The sequence below is a fragment of the Heptranchias perlo genome, chromosome 26 (assembly GCF_035084215.1).
Source record: "Heptranchias perlo isolate sHepPer1 chromosome 26, sHepPer1.hap1, whole genome shotgun sequence".
NCBI lineage: Eukaryota > Metazoa > Chordata > Chondrichthyes > Hexanchiformes > Hexanchidae > Heptranchias > Heptranchias perlo.
Genome location: NC_090350.1, coordinates 39912147 through 39928524, shown reverse-complemented (window position 1 = coordinate 39928524; position 16378 = coordinate 39912147). Strand labels below are relative to the sequence as shown.

General features: G+C 43.2%; 1 protein-coding gene across 7 annotated transcripts in view; it reads right to left on the bottom strand.

The window, feature by feature from the left end:
- Positions 1-1059: 1059 nt before the first annotated feature.
- LOC137342720 (phosphatase and actin regulator 4-like) overlaps positions 1060-16378 on the bottom strand; it is a 138199-nt gene continuing 122880 nt past the window's right edge. For all 7 annotated transcript variants that reach the window (XM_068006867.1, XM_068006866.1, XM_068006865.1 and 4 more), the window contains 7 exons: positions 15030-15232; positions 13994-14150; positions 13149-13204; positions 12196-12257; positions 11456-11593; positions 7370-7446; positions 1060-4186 (listed from right to left, as the gene is read on the bottom strand). In XM_068006867.1, the coding sequence (XP_067862968.1) occupies positions 4171-4186; positions 7370-7446; positions 11456-11593; positions 12196-12257; positions 13149-13204; positions 13994-14150; positions 15030-15232 (709 nt within the window). In that variant the 3' untranslated portion in view covers positions 1060-4170. The remainder of the gene's footprint in view (positions 4187-7369; positions 7447-11455; positions 11594-12195; positions 12258-13148; positions 13205-13993; positions 14151-15029; positions 15233-16378) is intronic.

The following is a 16378-nucleotide window of genomic DNA, read 5'->3' as shown; positions in this document are numbered from 1 at the left end:
TGTAATTTTACAAAGCAGAGAAGCGACATCTCAATGGAGCGTGCAATGTACAAATGTCGTGAGTAGTGCAAACTGCTGCCGCCTCTGGTCTACATTTGATGAAGGATGGACATACCAACCCAGGTCTGCTATCAGAAAACCTCTGTGCCATCTAGGTTAACATGTAGCAAGAGCCCCTTTTCATCTATACCAGAATTACTGGTAAGCACGACACACATCTCAAAAAAAAGGTCGAGTGTTATGACCATGAGCCAGCGAGGAAGGTTGGCAGCTAAACTCCAGTGCTATGGTCACATTTTGTAAATGGCTGCAGGTACTCAAAGATCCCATTCTTCTGAGATGAATTGGATTAAAATGATGCTCCTAGTTTGCTTGACTGAGGATTTGAAGAAAATAATTCCAGTAGATAATAGGACTATTTTTTAAATAAAAAAATTTACAGCCAGATACTCACCTGCCTGAATTTGTATGCATTAACCCCCACACTGGTCCCACAGCTTCTGATGGGACTCCACATGAATGGAACTAATCTAAATCAAACTCCCAAGGGTGGGCGACAGAGAAATTGTAGCAAAAGGTGGCTTTGACTGTCAACCTTAGGAGCTCTTCCACCTCTTATGCTTCCTTCTCTTTCCACCTCCAAGTCATTGAAATGATGGCTTGTACACCAGAAATGCTACTAACTTTCAATTGTAGATTTAAGAAATGAAATAAAGCTTCAGTTTTGATGAAGATACTATTCCATAATTTCTGGAGTAAAAAATCCCCTTGAAGGTGGAACTTACAAGGTGGCTATAGATGAGAATGGACATTAGCTCCAACTCAGTTCACACATCCAGAAATACCCTCTCATCCTCCCTTCATAGCATCCAACTGTTTAGATGATTCCCAGGTTTTTGCCCCCGCTAACCTACCCAGAAGCTTACCTCGTGTTCTCAATGTTCAGTTTGTGCTGAGAATGACCTGCTCTACAAATGCTATGACGCACACTGAGTGACTGGAGCGCAGCAGAGGATTTTTGTGCCGATTTCTTTTAAAATTCAACCAATTTACAACCAATAGGAATCTACTTTTTTTTAATAAAAGAAAGAGAACAAAATACACCAAAAACATTCTTATATAAGAGCAATAGTACTTGTTCAATTATTTACAACTCATATGAAAATGTACATACAACAACTATACAGACTGCAAAAAAATTAATTCAGGTGTCTTTTTTGTTTAAAAAGGACAATTCCCAATGGTGGTTGGATTTTAACATTGTCTTTTAACCTTCCTCTCTGTTCAGCTGCTTTTCATAACAGATAAGCAAGTGTGAAACAAAAATATTGAGTTGACAGTCCTAAACGCTAGATCTCCTCAAACTTAAAAACAGTACCATCATGATGTGAGTTCTATGGTAAACTCACAAGCTGTACCAGACAGTAAGGTACAAGTAAGACAATTTTAAAATGCCCAACTCTTTACAAAAAGGAAATGTATTAACATATTTTGCTAAAATATTACATACATGTGCAATAATTCTCTTTTCTAAAAAGGGGAAGGGGGTTCTTTATCCCTGCCACATTGTATGTGCTGGTTTAAACAAAAGAAAAATATTAAATTAGATTCTTAGCAGTTTTGCGTCCCAAAGACTCCAGTGTGTAGTAGCACCCTTGTTTCCTTGTCCTATCCTATTTTTTTTATTTGCCCTCCCATTTTTCTCCCCATCTCTCTTGTAGTCGCTGACTTGTGCTGGAGGGTACCAGAATTCCTCTGGTACTTTCCCCCATGTGTCCAGTCTTCACGTGCAAACCTAGCGAGTGTGTTGGCAGGCTCTTCGATGGCCCAGCCCTGATCCTGTCCCCGTCACATCTACACGAGTGCTCCCCAGCAGGAGTTACCAGATAGCAATCAGGAGTGGGAACTCCTGGCTGCCTTTCCTCCTTAGCCCAGGGGCACCTAGGGTAATTACAGAGTCCAGATTGTTACCCTGACTGAGCTCAGCTAACGCAGCACAGAACAGAGATCAAACCAGGGATCGTTCCAGCCTGCATGGCTCAGTACAACACCAGTTGATGCATTAACCTTCAATCCATTGAGGCACCAATCCAATTGTTATCATGGAAGCACATGCCGTGTGTATTACTGACCCCATCAACCAATAGTGACATGCAGCACAAACCTATTTCAAATGCGCAGTTCACAACGGTTTGACAGAAAGTGAGAATAAAAATTTTATGCGTTTCAAAGCTTATTCATTCTCTCCCGTTACCCCTTACCTTAAAATGGGCTGTGATAGACAGGAAACAGAAAAGAAACAAGATTGGTAATGCATGACAACAGGCACGGTCGAAACTGGCTATGTTGCAGCATGACAACATGATCAAGTGTTGCTCTTTAGCATCTGAGTAGCTGCTCAATGCCAATACACCTGGCCTGCTCTTCACTTTAATGCTGCTCCAAATGTATATTTGACACTATGACCCTCCAATGTTAAAACCCATCAAACACTTAACGAATGCACAGCAAATATTTAGATGGGATAATTTGGAGAATTTTATTGCCAGGAAACCGAAGCATTGATTCAGAGTGTAGTTAACTAAGACAGTCCCACTGGTCTGTCTGTGTACAAGTGTCTTGCAATATTGCTGACATGCATATCTAGAGGCTTCTGACTGGTGACTGGGAACATTACAAATAAAAACCAGAGGAAGTGCCTCACTCTATATCTGAGTAAAAACAAACCCTTTAACAAGTTCAGTAGATCACTTCAATCCAGTCAGCACATTACATTCGTGAAACATGACCGGAATATACTGAAATGTCAAAGCAGATTAAGAACCAATCTAAAACACTTAAGTCCGTTGCTTGATAATCAGAGAAAATACAAGCAGTGAGAAAGATTTTAATAAAAAAACGTTATAAATTACGATTTCCACTGTCAGCCTGTGTACGCCATCAACCACTAGACAGTGGGAATGAAAAAATTGATTTGCTGAGAATTACAAGGCAACTTAAAATGTCCAGGAGATAGAACTTAAAACAAGTACATAATTGTCTGTCGACAGTTTGGTTGAGAAGGAAATTACCCCCAAGTAGTGTTTTAAGTGGATTCTGATTATTATTTTTTGTTAAAAGTCACGATAATACTTTTATTCAATATTTAAACAGGAAGACAAATGTACACGAATTGACTCACTCTAAACCAACGTTTTATACAGCAGTCGAGGGTGGTGCATTTTTCCATAGGGGCACGTTTTATGGTCCCATACAAACCAATCCCAGACTTTGTACAAAGGGGTACGGGATTTTCCACAGAACTGCGGTGCCTTTCGGATGGTGCCCAGGTGCAACGAAACGTTCCTTTCAACAGAGACCTGCTTCAGTGAAATCAGTACTTGTTGATTAAGAAGAGGAGAGAGAAAAGAAATGGACTCTTGCGTGGAATTGGTCGCAGAAAAAAAAAAACAGCCGTTTAAGTTTTCCTTGCGTTGAAGTTGTTCCAGAAGTCATCCGCCCACTGGAGAAACCGGCAGCTAAAGGGCGATGGAATTGACAGTGGAAGTGAAGGCAATGCAGAAACCGGGAAAGATACTCGGGGACCAAGGATCGCGTTGACCAGGAGCAAACTCCCACGTTCAGCTCATCGAAGTGTCCAAGCAAAACCACCGTAATGTGTGCAAAAACAAAAATAAAGAAGAAAAGGTGGGGCGGGGGGGGCGGGAAGGGGAAGAGGTGAGGGGGGGGGGGGGGGGGAGAGGGGAGGCACAGCTTAGTCTGTACACACAGACCCACATTTCGTTCATCTCCAGTAAAAGTTAACAGAAAAATACAACCGCTCCCAAGCACACTATGCCCAGCAGCTCTTAAAAGTCCTTTCAGCGCTGCGATTTCAAACCAACCGCAGTATCGTATAAATCTGGAGGCGCAGAGACAGATATGATCAAGGGGGAATCACCATTTCGAAGATGTGTTAATTGATGAAAGAAGGATTTACATAAGATACGGTAATCAAGTATTGATTTCTTTCCCCATGGCACCGGGTTCACTGAATGTGTATTGAATACATTGTACAGAAGTGTCAATACAACATGGCTTCAGGTACAGTATTCAGGAGACGCGCTTTATCCCCATCATCTCTGCACAGATACTTTATAGCTAGATTTCCGTTTGTATCTGTACACGTTCTTATGGTCGATGAAACCTACAGAGAGGAAAGAAGTCATTAAGACAAGAGTGCCCAGCAATTTTATTTAAACACAATCCCAGTTTCTTTCTCTTCTCAGCCGAGGCTCAGTGGGCAGCACTCACACCTCCGAGTCAGAAGGTGGTGGGGGGTTCAGGCCTCACCCCGGAGACTTGAGCCCATAATCTACGCTGATACTTCAGGGCAGTATTGAGGGAGCGCTGGAGGTGCGTCTTTTGGATTAGGCACTAGACTGTCTCGGGTGGCTGTAAAAGGTTCCATAGTGCTATTTGAAGAAGGGGAGTTCTCCCCGGTGTCCCGGCCAATATTTATCCCTCAACCAATAATCGCTAAGAACAGATTATCTGGACATTATCTCGTTGCTGTTTGTGGGATCTTGCTGTGCGCAATTTGGCTGCCGCGTTTCCTACATTACAACAATGACTACACTTCAAAGGTGCTTCATTGGCTGTAAAGCATCTCCGGCGCTCCCTCAATACTGCACTGAAGTACCAGCGTAGATTATGGGCTCAAGTCTCCGGAGTGAGGGTTGAACCCCCCACCACCTTCTGACTCGGAGGTGTGAGTGCTGAAAATGTGAAAGTTGCTGTATAAATGCAGGTTCTCTCTCTCTCTCACATTCTCCCCCCTCGACGGCATCACCCACTCTGATTCTGAGCCACGGACAACCAGAAGGTCACAGGTTTGATCGACCAGTCAGCGATGAGTTTCCTGATCTGAGAGTGGCACTAAAGGGGAACTACGATTGATCCCATCCTGCTGGGCTGAAAATTCAGTCGGGGTTTAAGCTCATCGCGATCTGGTGAACATCCTGTTGGAAAGTGAGCGGTGGCAGAGTCAGACTGAGCGATGCATTCCAAGGTACAATAGCTGACGACACTCTCTTCCCCCCCCCACGTTGTGGCTCAAACTGAAAAATGACCATTTGGGCGAAGTTAAAAAAAAAAACACCGCCAACAGCACATGCCAGCGTAATCAGGGGAGTATTAAAAATACCGAAAGAAGCCTTAAAATGGTCACTGCAAACATTTTTACATTTTCATTAAAAAAAATTGCAGGTTCTGGTGACCCTCTTAAAATATCAGCTGTGGAAAAATACTTCTCTCCCACATCCTAAGAACATATGAAATAGGAGCAGGAGTAGGCCATGTGGCCCCTCGAGCTTGCTCCGCCATTCAATCAGATCATGGCTGATCTTCGACCTCAACTCCACTTTCCTGCCCGTCCTAGTGAGAAACATCTCAATTCTTAACAAGTCGAACCATTGCTGATCCCTAAATTACCAGTGACCTCCGCACTTCACATTAACCCTAATGTGGTCAAAAAAAACCCCCAGCAAAAATAAGAAGAATTGCAGAATGGTTAAAGCACAGGAGGAGGCCATTCGGCCCATCGAGTCCGTGCCGGCTCTTTGTAAGTGCAATCCAATTAGTCCCATTCCCCCGCTCTTTCCCCATAGCCCTGCAGAGTCTTTCCCTTCCAGTATTTATCCAATTCCTTTTTGAAAGCCATGATTGAATCTGCTTCCATCAACCTTTCAGGCAGCGCATTCCAGATCATAACCACTCGCTGAGTGACTCGGCTGCAAAGCCAGTTATTATGAAGAAGATTTTATTTGCTAATTCTCTCCCCTTCTCCGTTCCTGAAGGCGCTGATTCCATCGACACCGTAGCCCAGTGCCCGGTCCAAGTAGAGCTATTCTCCATTGTGAGGCCGCACAGCAAGTCTCAGCAGATTATTCATTAATGGGGAGGGCACGTTAGCTGAACCCGATCCCGTTCTCGCTCAATATTTAGGCTCGTGTGGAGCATAAACACTGGAATGGACCTGTTGGGCCGAATGGCCTGTTTCAGTGCTGTGCATTCTACGTAATATCTAATGACGGGCACTTTCTAGCTATCGGGAGCAGAAAACCTGGCTGATTTTCCACTCCCTTGGAACACCAAAATCCGAGTGCCTCTGCCGACTCAACACACAGCTTTAGTTTAAAATATTTTCTACACTAGTTTTGCCCTGGTACAGTCTCCCCGTGCTCAAAAACCTTTCCAACCAAAAGACAGACAGACCAGAAGCTACTCCGCAGCAACCACCAAGGAGGCACGAGAGAAGCTCCCGCAGGTGACAGGCCTACCTATTTTCCCCCTCTGTAGGGAAGCCCCTTGCATCGTCCACCTGAACGGGGCTTAAAGGGTTAAATAATGGGGGGCTGGTTGTATAAACGTGGCTTGTGTTCCCTTGAGAATAGAAGGTTGAGGGGTGATCACGCTCCTGTGAAGCGCCCTGGGACGCTTTACTGCGTTAAAGGCACGTTATTATTGTTGTTGATCGAATTGAGGTGTTTGAAACGACATTGGGTAGATAGAGAGAAACTATTTCCTATGGTGGGGGAATCCAGGCTAAGGCTAGGTCAATTGAAAATTTCAAAACTGAGATCGATAGATTTTTGTTAGGCAAGAGTATTTAGGATTACGGAACCAAGGCAGGTAAATGGCGTTAAGATACAGATGAGCCATGATCCTAATGAATGACGGAACAGGCTTGAGGGGGTAACGGGCCTACTCCGGTTTCGATGTTACTAAGGGGGTGGCAATCTTAAAATTAGAGCTAGGCCAGTTAGGAGTGAAATCAGGACGTGCTTTTTCCACACAAAGGGTGGTAGAAATCTGGAACTCTTCCCCTTCCCCCCCCCAATGGTTGTGGCTGTTGGGGCATTTGAAGTTTTCAAGATTGAGACTGATAGATTTTTGTTAGGTAAGGGTATCAAGGGATATGGATCAAATGCGGGTAAATGGAGTTGAGGTACGGGTCAGCCATGATCTGATTGAATGGCGGAGCAGACTCAAGGAGCCAAATGGCCTACTCACATTCCCATGACCCCGCCCCACAGCAGCCTTCTGCGCACAGGGGAATTGCAGCAGGAGTCAATGGTTAGCAGTCAAGAGTTGGAAAGCTAGCTGATGTCCTCTGCCCTAGCTCAGGGGCACGCTTAGCGCCACCTTAGCTAAGATCAAACCCGAAACCTGCTTGATCTGTAGGGCTTAATACCACAGGGGGCAGTGCATTCACCCACTGAGCCACGTGGGCGCAAACTTTGCAAAAGCTAACAGATGCACAAAGCTCTCCATCGGCATTATAAAGTAATAAAGGGGTTCATTCTGAGAGTTAAAGACTGGAATTTACCTTGTATACATTCTGCTTTCTTCATGCACCTCCATCTCTGTACTTTTGAATTCATTTAGCTCTTTTCGTATTGCTGCCTGTGAGGGTACAACAGAGCAAATAATTACTTGCGTTCCGAATCATTGCATCAAAAAGGTGGTACAGCAATCATTCACTTCAACAACTCAGTCAAACAATGTGTAATGGCATTGTATGTACGGTAGCAAAGATTTCCTTCATGCTCGCAGCTGACTGCTCTAAGGATAGATTACCTACCTCGGGGGCGACCTTCTCACTCCATTGAGTGATAGGCATCATCCACACACCTTAAAGAGTTTAGACTAGTTTAATGAAACAACTGGGCAATTTCCTGACCCAAATGAAACTGGGAAGGCAATTTATCACAAATTCCATGTGTCCAAAGGATGACCCTGTCAAAACAGAGGTCTTTAAAATTATGAAAGGGGTTCGATAGGGTAAACGTGGAGAAGATGTTTCCTCTAGTGGGGGAGACCAAAACTAGGGGGCCATAAATAAAAGCAGATCACCAATAAATTCAATAGGGAATTCAGGAGAAACTTCTTTACCAAGAGAGTGGTTAGAATGTGGAACTCGCTACCACAAGGAGTAGTTGAGACAAATAGCATTGAGAGATTACACAAATTGGGGTTGTATTCTCTAGAGTTTCGAAGGTTAAGGGGTGATCTGATCGAAGTTTATAAGATATTAAGGGGAACAGATAGGGTGGATAGAGAGAAACTATTTCCGCTGGTTGGGGATTTTAGGAGTAGGGGGCACAGTCTAAATATTAGAGCCAGACCTTTCAGGAGCGAGATTAGAAAACATTTCTACACACAAAGGGTGGTAGAAGTTTGGAACTCTCTTCCGCAAATGGCAATTGATACTAGCTCAATTGCTAAATTTAAATCTGAGATAGATAGCTTTTTGGCAACCAAAGGTATTAAGGGATATGGGCCAAAGGCAGGTATATGGAGTTAGATCACAGATCAGCCATGATCTTATCAAATGGCGGAGCAGGCACGAGGGGCTGAATGGCCTACTCCTGTTCCTATGTTCCTATGTTTCCTATGATGCATTTAAAGGGAAGCTAGATAAACACATGAGGGAGAAAGGAACAGAAGGATATGCTGAAAGGGTGAGATGAAAATGTTCATCTGGAGAATAAACACTGGCATGGACCAGTTGGGCCGAATGGTCTGTTTCTGTGCTGTAAATTCTATGCAATGTTATTCATTACCTCACAGACCGCAGAATCGCCTCACAGAACTCAAGTCCGAGGAGCCCCTGTTTGAAAACCTGGGGCTCAAGTGCTATTGATGTTACTAGGTGTACTTGGTGTATTGGTACCCATGTGCTACAAGAAACATTTCACTTAAACTACAACACTTCTTGCTCTTAACTCATCATCTCAAGTTGCTCCCACCACTACAACAACGTGCATTTATATAGTGCCTTTAATGTAGTAAAACATCCCAAGGCGCTTCACAGGAGCGATCAAAATAAATTCGACACCGAGAAACATAAGGAAATATTAGGACAAGAGACCAAAAGCTCGGTCAAAGAGGTGGCTTTTAAGGAGCGTCTTTGAGGAGAGAGAGGTGGAGAGGTTTAGGGAGGGATGTCCAGAGCTTACCACCAGTGACAGGCCTTCAACCACCAGTACTTCACCCTGGTGTTACACAGCGCAAAGTACTCTCTCTGGACTTGTCCGAAGTTTGGAGGGGCAAATGTGTAATTGTACTGCTGGGTTTTTTCCCCCCACAGTTTCATTGGCCACACTTATTAGCAATAGTAATAAGGTAGAATAGTGGTAGTGAGTATAGGGGAGCTTTACTTGAGTGCTGCTAGTAGAAAGCTGGAAATGGAATGTCAAGCAAGGGCAAGCTGCCAATATGTCTGCAAAAGGTGGTAATCATGCAGGGGATGCTCAAGTGTGAGAAAGCTTTGAGGAGATAAGGAAGGTCTGAAGAGATAGGAAAGTGCTGTCCCCAAGGCCAGCCTGACCCCTCAAACATGAGAAAGCAATAAACAGATTGAGCCACAGTAGTCGCATGCACATAAAGGGAAAGTTGTCTACATGACTGCTGGCGTACTTACGTACTAACCTTATGTATTGAACGGCATAAACGTAGGGCACACTGAGGAACTGTAGGAACTCTTAATTCTTAATAGTCTTGCTGAGACTAACTCAAGGGCTTTTTCCCTCCCTGCACCATTGTGAGACTAAGAGAGCAGGGAAATGACCTTTTCCAGCCAATGCTGCTCTATTACCCTCCACTGAAGGATGAACAGGGCTGGCCCTTATCTTTCCATTCCTGCATTTCTAAGGTTTATATCTGTTCTACTCTGTAGCTCCCAGTTCGAGGCTCTCCCACAAAGGGAAACATCCTCTCAGCATCTACCCCTTCAAGTCCCCTCAGGATCTTATATGTTTCAATAAGATCACCTCTCATTCTTCTAAATTCGTGTATACAGGCCCAACTTGTCCAACCTTTCCTCATAAGATAACCCCCTCATCCCAGGAATCAGTCGAGTGAACCTTCTCTGAACCGCCTCTAAAGCAATTATGTCCTTTCTTAAATAAGGAGACCAAAACTGCACACAGTATTCTAGGTGTGATCTCACCAATGCCCTGTACAACTGTAGCAAAACATCTCTACTTTTATATTCCATTCCCCTTGCAGTAAAATTCCATTTGCCTTCCTAATCACTTGCTGTACCTGCATACTAACTTTTTGTGATTCATGTACTAAGACACCCATATCCCTCTGTACCTCAGAGTTCTGCAATCTCTCTCCATTTAAATAATTCCTCCTGCCAAAGTGGACAAGTTCACATTTTCCCACATTATACTCCATCTGCCAAATTTTTGCCCACTTACTTAACCTATCTATATCCCTTTGCAGACTCCTTATGTCCTCTTCACAACTTACTTTCCTACCTACCTTTGTGTCATCAGCAAATTTAGCAACCATACATTCGGTCCCTTCATCCAAGTCATTGATATAGATTATACATAGTTGAGGCCCAAGCACTGATCCCTGTGGCACTCCACTCGTTACATCCTGCCAACCTGAAAATGACCCATTTATGCCTACTCTCTGTTTCCTGTTAACTAACCAATCCTTTATCCATGCTAATATGTTACCCCCTACACCATGAGCTCTTATTTTGTGTAGTAGCCTTTGATGTGGCACCTTGTCAAAAGCCTTCTGGAAATCCAAGTACACCACATTCACAGGATCCCCTTTATCCACGTTGCTTGTTACTTCCTCAAAGAACACCAATAAATTAGTCAAACACGATTTCCCTTTCACAAAGCCGTGATGACTCTGCCTGATTGCATTGAGATTTTCTAAGTGCCCTGCTATAACCTCCTTAATAATAAATTCTAGCATTTTCCCTATGACAGGTGTTAAGCTAACTGGCCTGTAGTTTCCTGCTTTCTGTCTCCCTCCTTTCTTGAATAGAGGAGTTACATTTGCTATTTTCCAATCTGATGGGTCCCGTCCAGAATCTAGGGAATTTTGGAAAATTAATACCAATGCATCTACTATCTCTGCAGCCACTTCTTTTAAGACCCGAGGATGAAGTCCGTCAGGACCTGGGGACTGGTCAGCTTTTAGTTCTAATATTTTTTTCAGAACCCTTTCCCTGGTGATTGTAAGTGTTTTAAATTCCTCCCTCCCTTTCACCTCTTGATTCACAATTATTTCTGGCATGTTATTTGTATCCTCTACAGTGAAGACGGACGCAAAATATCTGTTCAATTCATCTGCCATTTCCTTATTCTCCATTATTAATTCCCCAGACTCACTCTCTAGAGGACCAACGCTCACTTTACTTACTCTTTTCCTTTTTATGTCAGGTTTCTATTAATTTGATAAGCCAAGATTATTGATCAGACGACTCTGTCTCAATTCCACGAGCCTGCATTGAAGTAAAAGTATAAGGATTGTCCTAACAACACCCATTACACTGCACACTAATCCTAGTGACAATAGCGACGTTAATGTGTTATTGTAGGAAAGCAGTCGATGATACCGAGACAATATCATAACCAACCCAAAGCCAGAGCCTCCTCACCTTATCTGCTGGTGTTAATTTAGTCCATGGCTTGTCTGCACGTCGATCGTAATCATGGGCGTCCGTTACTTCAACGTACTCATGGAAGCGCAGGATTTTTCTAGCCTGGAGCTCTGCCACCGTAGGTCTTTGACTGAGCTAAATTAATCAGAGATCAGAGTCACACAACAGTGCAGTTTATACTTGCCTTGAAGGCTCTTAATAGTTTGCAAAAGCTTTTCTATCATGCAACATTTTCCAATGAAATTTTCTCCAAAATTCTTAAACCGGGAGCTACAGAGTAGAACAGATATAAACCTTCTTAGAAATGCAGAGAAGGAATGGAAAGATAAGGGCCAGCCCTGCACACCCTTCAGTGGAGGGTAATAGAGCAGCTTTGGCTGGAAAAGGTAGTTTGTCTGCTCTCTTAGTCTCACCAGGGAGGAAAAATTTGTGTATTAAAATAAAAAGACCATTAGTCCTTTTACTGACTGAACCAGTGTAGAATGATCTCCAATGCGAAAATAGCGGGTTTGCAAAGAAGAAAATCAATGCAAGAAGCTGTACAGAGGGGACAGTCTGAATAAAGCTGACTGTGGGAGCTTAGATCAGCCCTTCCCAATTAATTTCTCAACTCAATTTAGAGATACAAAGGCCGCACATTCAGTTTGGAGGCTCAGTGTAGCAATCCAACAAATGTAGCTCACTGATTCTCAGTGCAGACCTTCATACAACAATCTACAAACTGTTCACTTCAGTACCTTTCTGGTGAGCCGCCTCTTGATCTCCCGTTTCTCTGCCTGATGTTGTTCTTCATCTTTATCTGTAAGGGTGAAAATTTAGTGTTATTTCATCAGTGCAATACTTGAGCTGGTGAGATTAGCACAGTCAACATCTCATTCAGTGCATTGATTTGATAATGCTTAGATTGGTGTCGTACGATCAATCAAAAGCAGACACTGCTGCTCGTGTGCTTTTACTGACTGAACCAGTGTAGAATGATCTCCAATGCGAAAATAGTGGGTTTGCAAAAAAGAAAATCAATGCAAGAAGCTGTACAGAGGGGACAGTCTGAATAAAGCTGACTGTGGGAGCTTAGATCAGCCTTTCCCAATCAGCATTTGTGATTTGCTTTTACTGTTTGCATCAAAGCAATGGAAATGCAATATTGCTTGGAAAAATAACCTCAGAAAGCTGCTCCACAACAAGCAAAAACTTGCTTTTATAAAGCACTCTTCACATGCAGGAAGACATCTCACAGAGTGCTTTACAATAAGGAGAAGAGGGATAGGGTGGGCATGGAGCACAGGGAAAGAGGAGGCTAGGTTGGGGAACCAAAAGTACAATTGAAGAGGATGGTTTTTGGAAGCAATGAGATAGATGGGAAGGAGGAGAGAACTGGATAGATAGTTCCACAATGCAAGGGAGCAGTGGTTAAAAAACTCCCTGTAATATTTTTTGCGGTTGGCTTTACGAGGCTAACTCAAAGGATATTTTGTTTACAAAAATAACTTGTTTAACAGTTACACGACAGTCAGTAATTTCACAGATTTGGTCTATTCCCCATCCCTTAATGTGACTCCAAAAGAAAAGTTATCTTTTAGCTCTTTCAACACGAGCATGTCAATGAATGGAAAACAGGTAAAGCCACATCAGTTTACTGCTCATTACGATGTGAACTAAATTAGCATTGGAGGATAAAAGATGTACTAACTTTTAAGGATATTCCTTTGCTCCAGCTCTTCCGCAGTTGGCCTTTGACTTAGACGCCTGTTGGAATGGAGGATGAAGAATTATTATTCAGGTCACAGCTTTGTCTGAAGCAAATTCAGTTTTCTAAGAACAATCTTCTTCCCACCACACTGACAGACACAGCCTTCAGGAAGATAAATCCAAGGCAGGAAAGGGCGATAGGCAAGGGTGGGTAAATCCCAGATACAACACCCTGCTGGCTTAATTGGTTAAGTGCGATGCCCAGTGTGGCACCGAACCATACACACTGGGCAGCCTCAGGTCCAGTTCCGAGGTTGTGCCGAATTAACAGATCTCAGCACAGGTAGAAGTGCGGGGTGCTACAATTGGACACAGCGGCACACGATTAACGAGGGGACCATTTCAGCACATGCACAACACGGTGAGACAACTGCACGTCCTGAATCACGTTGAAATGTTGGCGTGTCGGAAAGTTGCTCATTCTTCAGGTGCTTAGCATGCAACCTATGTAGGGGTATTGTTGAGATGCCAACCAGCCGCTGGCAGTGAACCAGAGCACTGTTTCCCGCATTGGTCATACGCCACCCTACCCAAATGGGGTCACTGTCAAAGATTTGGTGGCACGACCAAAACCCACCATGCACCGAAACGATAGTGGACCCAGAAGTGCAACATGACTGCCGCTCCTTGGAATCAGAGTCAAGGGTCATCCTCAACTCACATTAGGTAGTGGAGCTCATCACTACCATAAAGTCCTATGTCTAATATACCATACACACTGTATCCAACATATATAGCTGCAGGAATGAGGAACCTACTGTCCATTCCGTTTTGAGGATGTCTTACCTAATGAGTGCTGTTCCAATCTGCTGTCGAAGCTCGAGTCTCTCCTGATCAGACTGACGAGGTAGGATGTTCTTCTCTATAAGTTCCTGCTTTGTAGGTCTATTGCTCAGTTTAAGGGCCAAAGTATCTTTTCGCTTCACTTTATTGGCCAACGAACCTATGTAAGGTTTTAGAAAGGATGTTACAAAACCAGGAGGCAAGATCTGCAAAAATTTACTCATAGAATTACATAGAATGTACGGCACAGAAACAGGCCATTCGGCCCAACTGGTCCATTCCTGTCTTTATGTTCCACACGAGCCTCCGCCAGCCCTTCTTCATCTAATCCAATCAACATAACCATCTATACATGAGGCCAATAATTGAAGATCAGTCCTTTTGTTTAACTGACCTGCTTCTTCTCCTTCTTTCCTCCCCCCACCCTCCTCCCCCCCGCAAAAAAGTTATCCAAATAGTTATTTCTGGCGAGGCCAAGTGGAATCTGTGAAAGCGCATGAGACACCAGAGTTATGGTTGGCTGGTATATTTTTTCTGCATTACTTCTTGTGCCTTCCCCTCCTATTGGTGCTGGCTCATGCTGATCAAAAGGATAGTTTCACATAGACAATGCCGACACAGGAAATGAACCTGGGGACCCTCTTAAAAAGTGCGGCTCTGCTCCATACCAGGCAGCCAGTCTGCCCATTGGAGAAGCAATTCAATCATTTTAAATCTCTGGTTAAATAGGAGAAATCTGAATGAGAAAAGATCACTGACTAAAGGTAACAACAGACCAATCTCGGAAAAGTTCAACCAATTTTAGTCAGTCAATTTTCTCGTGTCAATAAAATGCTTTGATTTTTCTTATAAATCATATCTTTGTGGGAAAGGATGAAATTAAATTCTAATCAAATTAGTTACAAAAAGCACAAATGTAGAGTAGGCTAGTATCTTGTACTGGGATAATTAATACTATTAATGTGCTGTAGGATGCAGCACACTCAAGGCAATTTTGTTTAAGCGCACATATTTTAAGTTAATGAATGTAAATACATACTGGGTTGATCATCTTCCTCATCCTCATCGTAGTCATCCTTGTACAGTACTGGACCATCGTCATCGGAGTCGCTCACTTCTTCATCCTGTCTCACGAGTTCTGGAATGATAATGACTGATGGAACGAGTGCTGGGTAATCCTGTTTCTCCGGCCTCTGTTCCTCCTCCTCCTCTTCATCCTCTGTGTTCTCATCGTCAGAGGGGCTGGGTGATCAGGGTATATGACAGGGAGTTAGTTATTTAATGAAAGGCTCTGTTGGTACTATCCATGGGAAACGTTACACTAGGCACAATATCAAAATCTACAGACAACCCAAGAATATTGATCATGGTTAACTGTGAAGAGGACTGTAAGTGACTTCAGGAGGACACGGACGGGTTAGTAGACTGGGTACGGAGAGAGACAGGTCAGATGGCATTTAATGCAGAGAAATGTGAGGTAATCCATTTTGGGACAAAGAATAACGAGAGGAACTTACACTAAATGGTAAAACTTTCGAGAAGAACAAAGACCCATGAGTTTAAAGTGGAAGGATGAGTTGATAAAGCTGTTAGAGCATACGAGATCCTAGATTTTATAAACAAGGGCATAAAGTATAAAAGCAAAGCAGCATGTTAAAACTTAGACAAATGATTGGTTAGACTGCAGTTAGAATACTGCGTCCAATTTTGCGTGCCCTACTTTAGGAAGGATGTTAAGGCCACGGAAAGGGCACAGAGAGATTCACCAAGACGATACCCATGGGTGAGTACAGACTAGAGAAACTGTGACTCTTGGTCACTAGAACAGAGAAAGTTAAGACGAGACTGGATGGAGGTATTCAAAATTGTGAATTTTGATAGGGTAATTAGGGGAAAACCACTCCCAATGGTCAGTGAGCTGGTAACTAGAGGGCATAACTTTAACATTATCACCTAATTAAAAAAAAAGCAAACTAAGTACTAGGGTTCATTTCTAGAGGAATAGAATTGAAAAACAGAGAAGTTGTGTTAAACCTATATAGAACAGTGGTTAGACCACACTTACAGTACTGTGCACAGTTCTGGTCTCCATGTTATAAAAAGACTACAGAGGCCCTGGAGAAGATGCAAAAAAGATTTACAAAGATGATACCAGAACTGAGAGGTTATACCTATCAGGAAAGATTGAACAGGCTGTGGCTCTTTTCTCTAGAAAAGAGAAGGCTGAGGGGGTGACCTGATAGAGATCTTTTAAGATTATGAAGGGGTTTGATAGAGTAGACGTAGAGAAGATTTTTCCACTTGTGGGGAAACCAAAACTAGGGGCCATAAATATAAGACAGTCAATAATAAATCCAATCGGGAATTCAGGAGAAACTTCTTTACCCA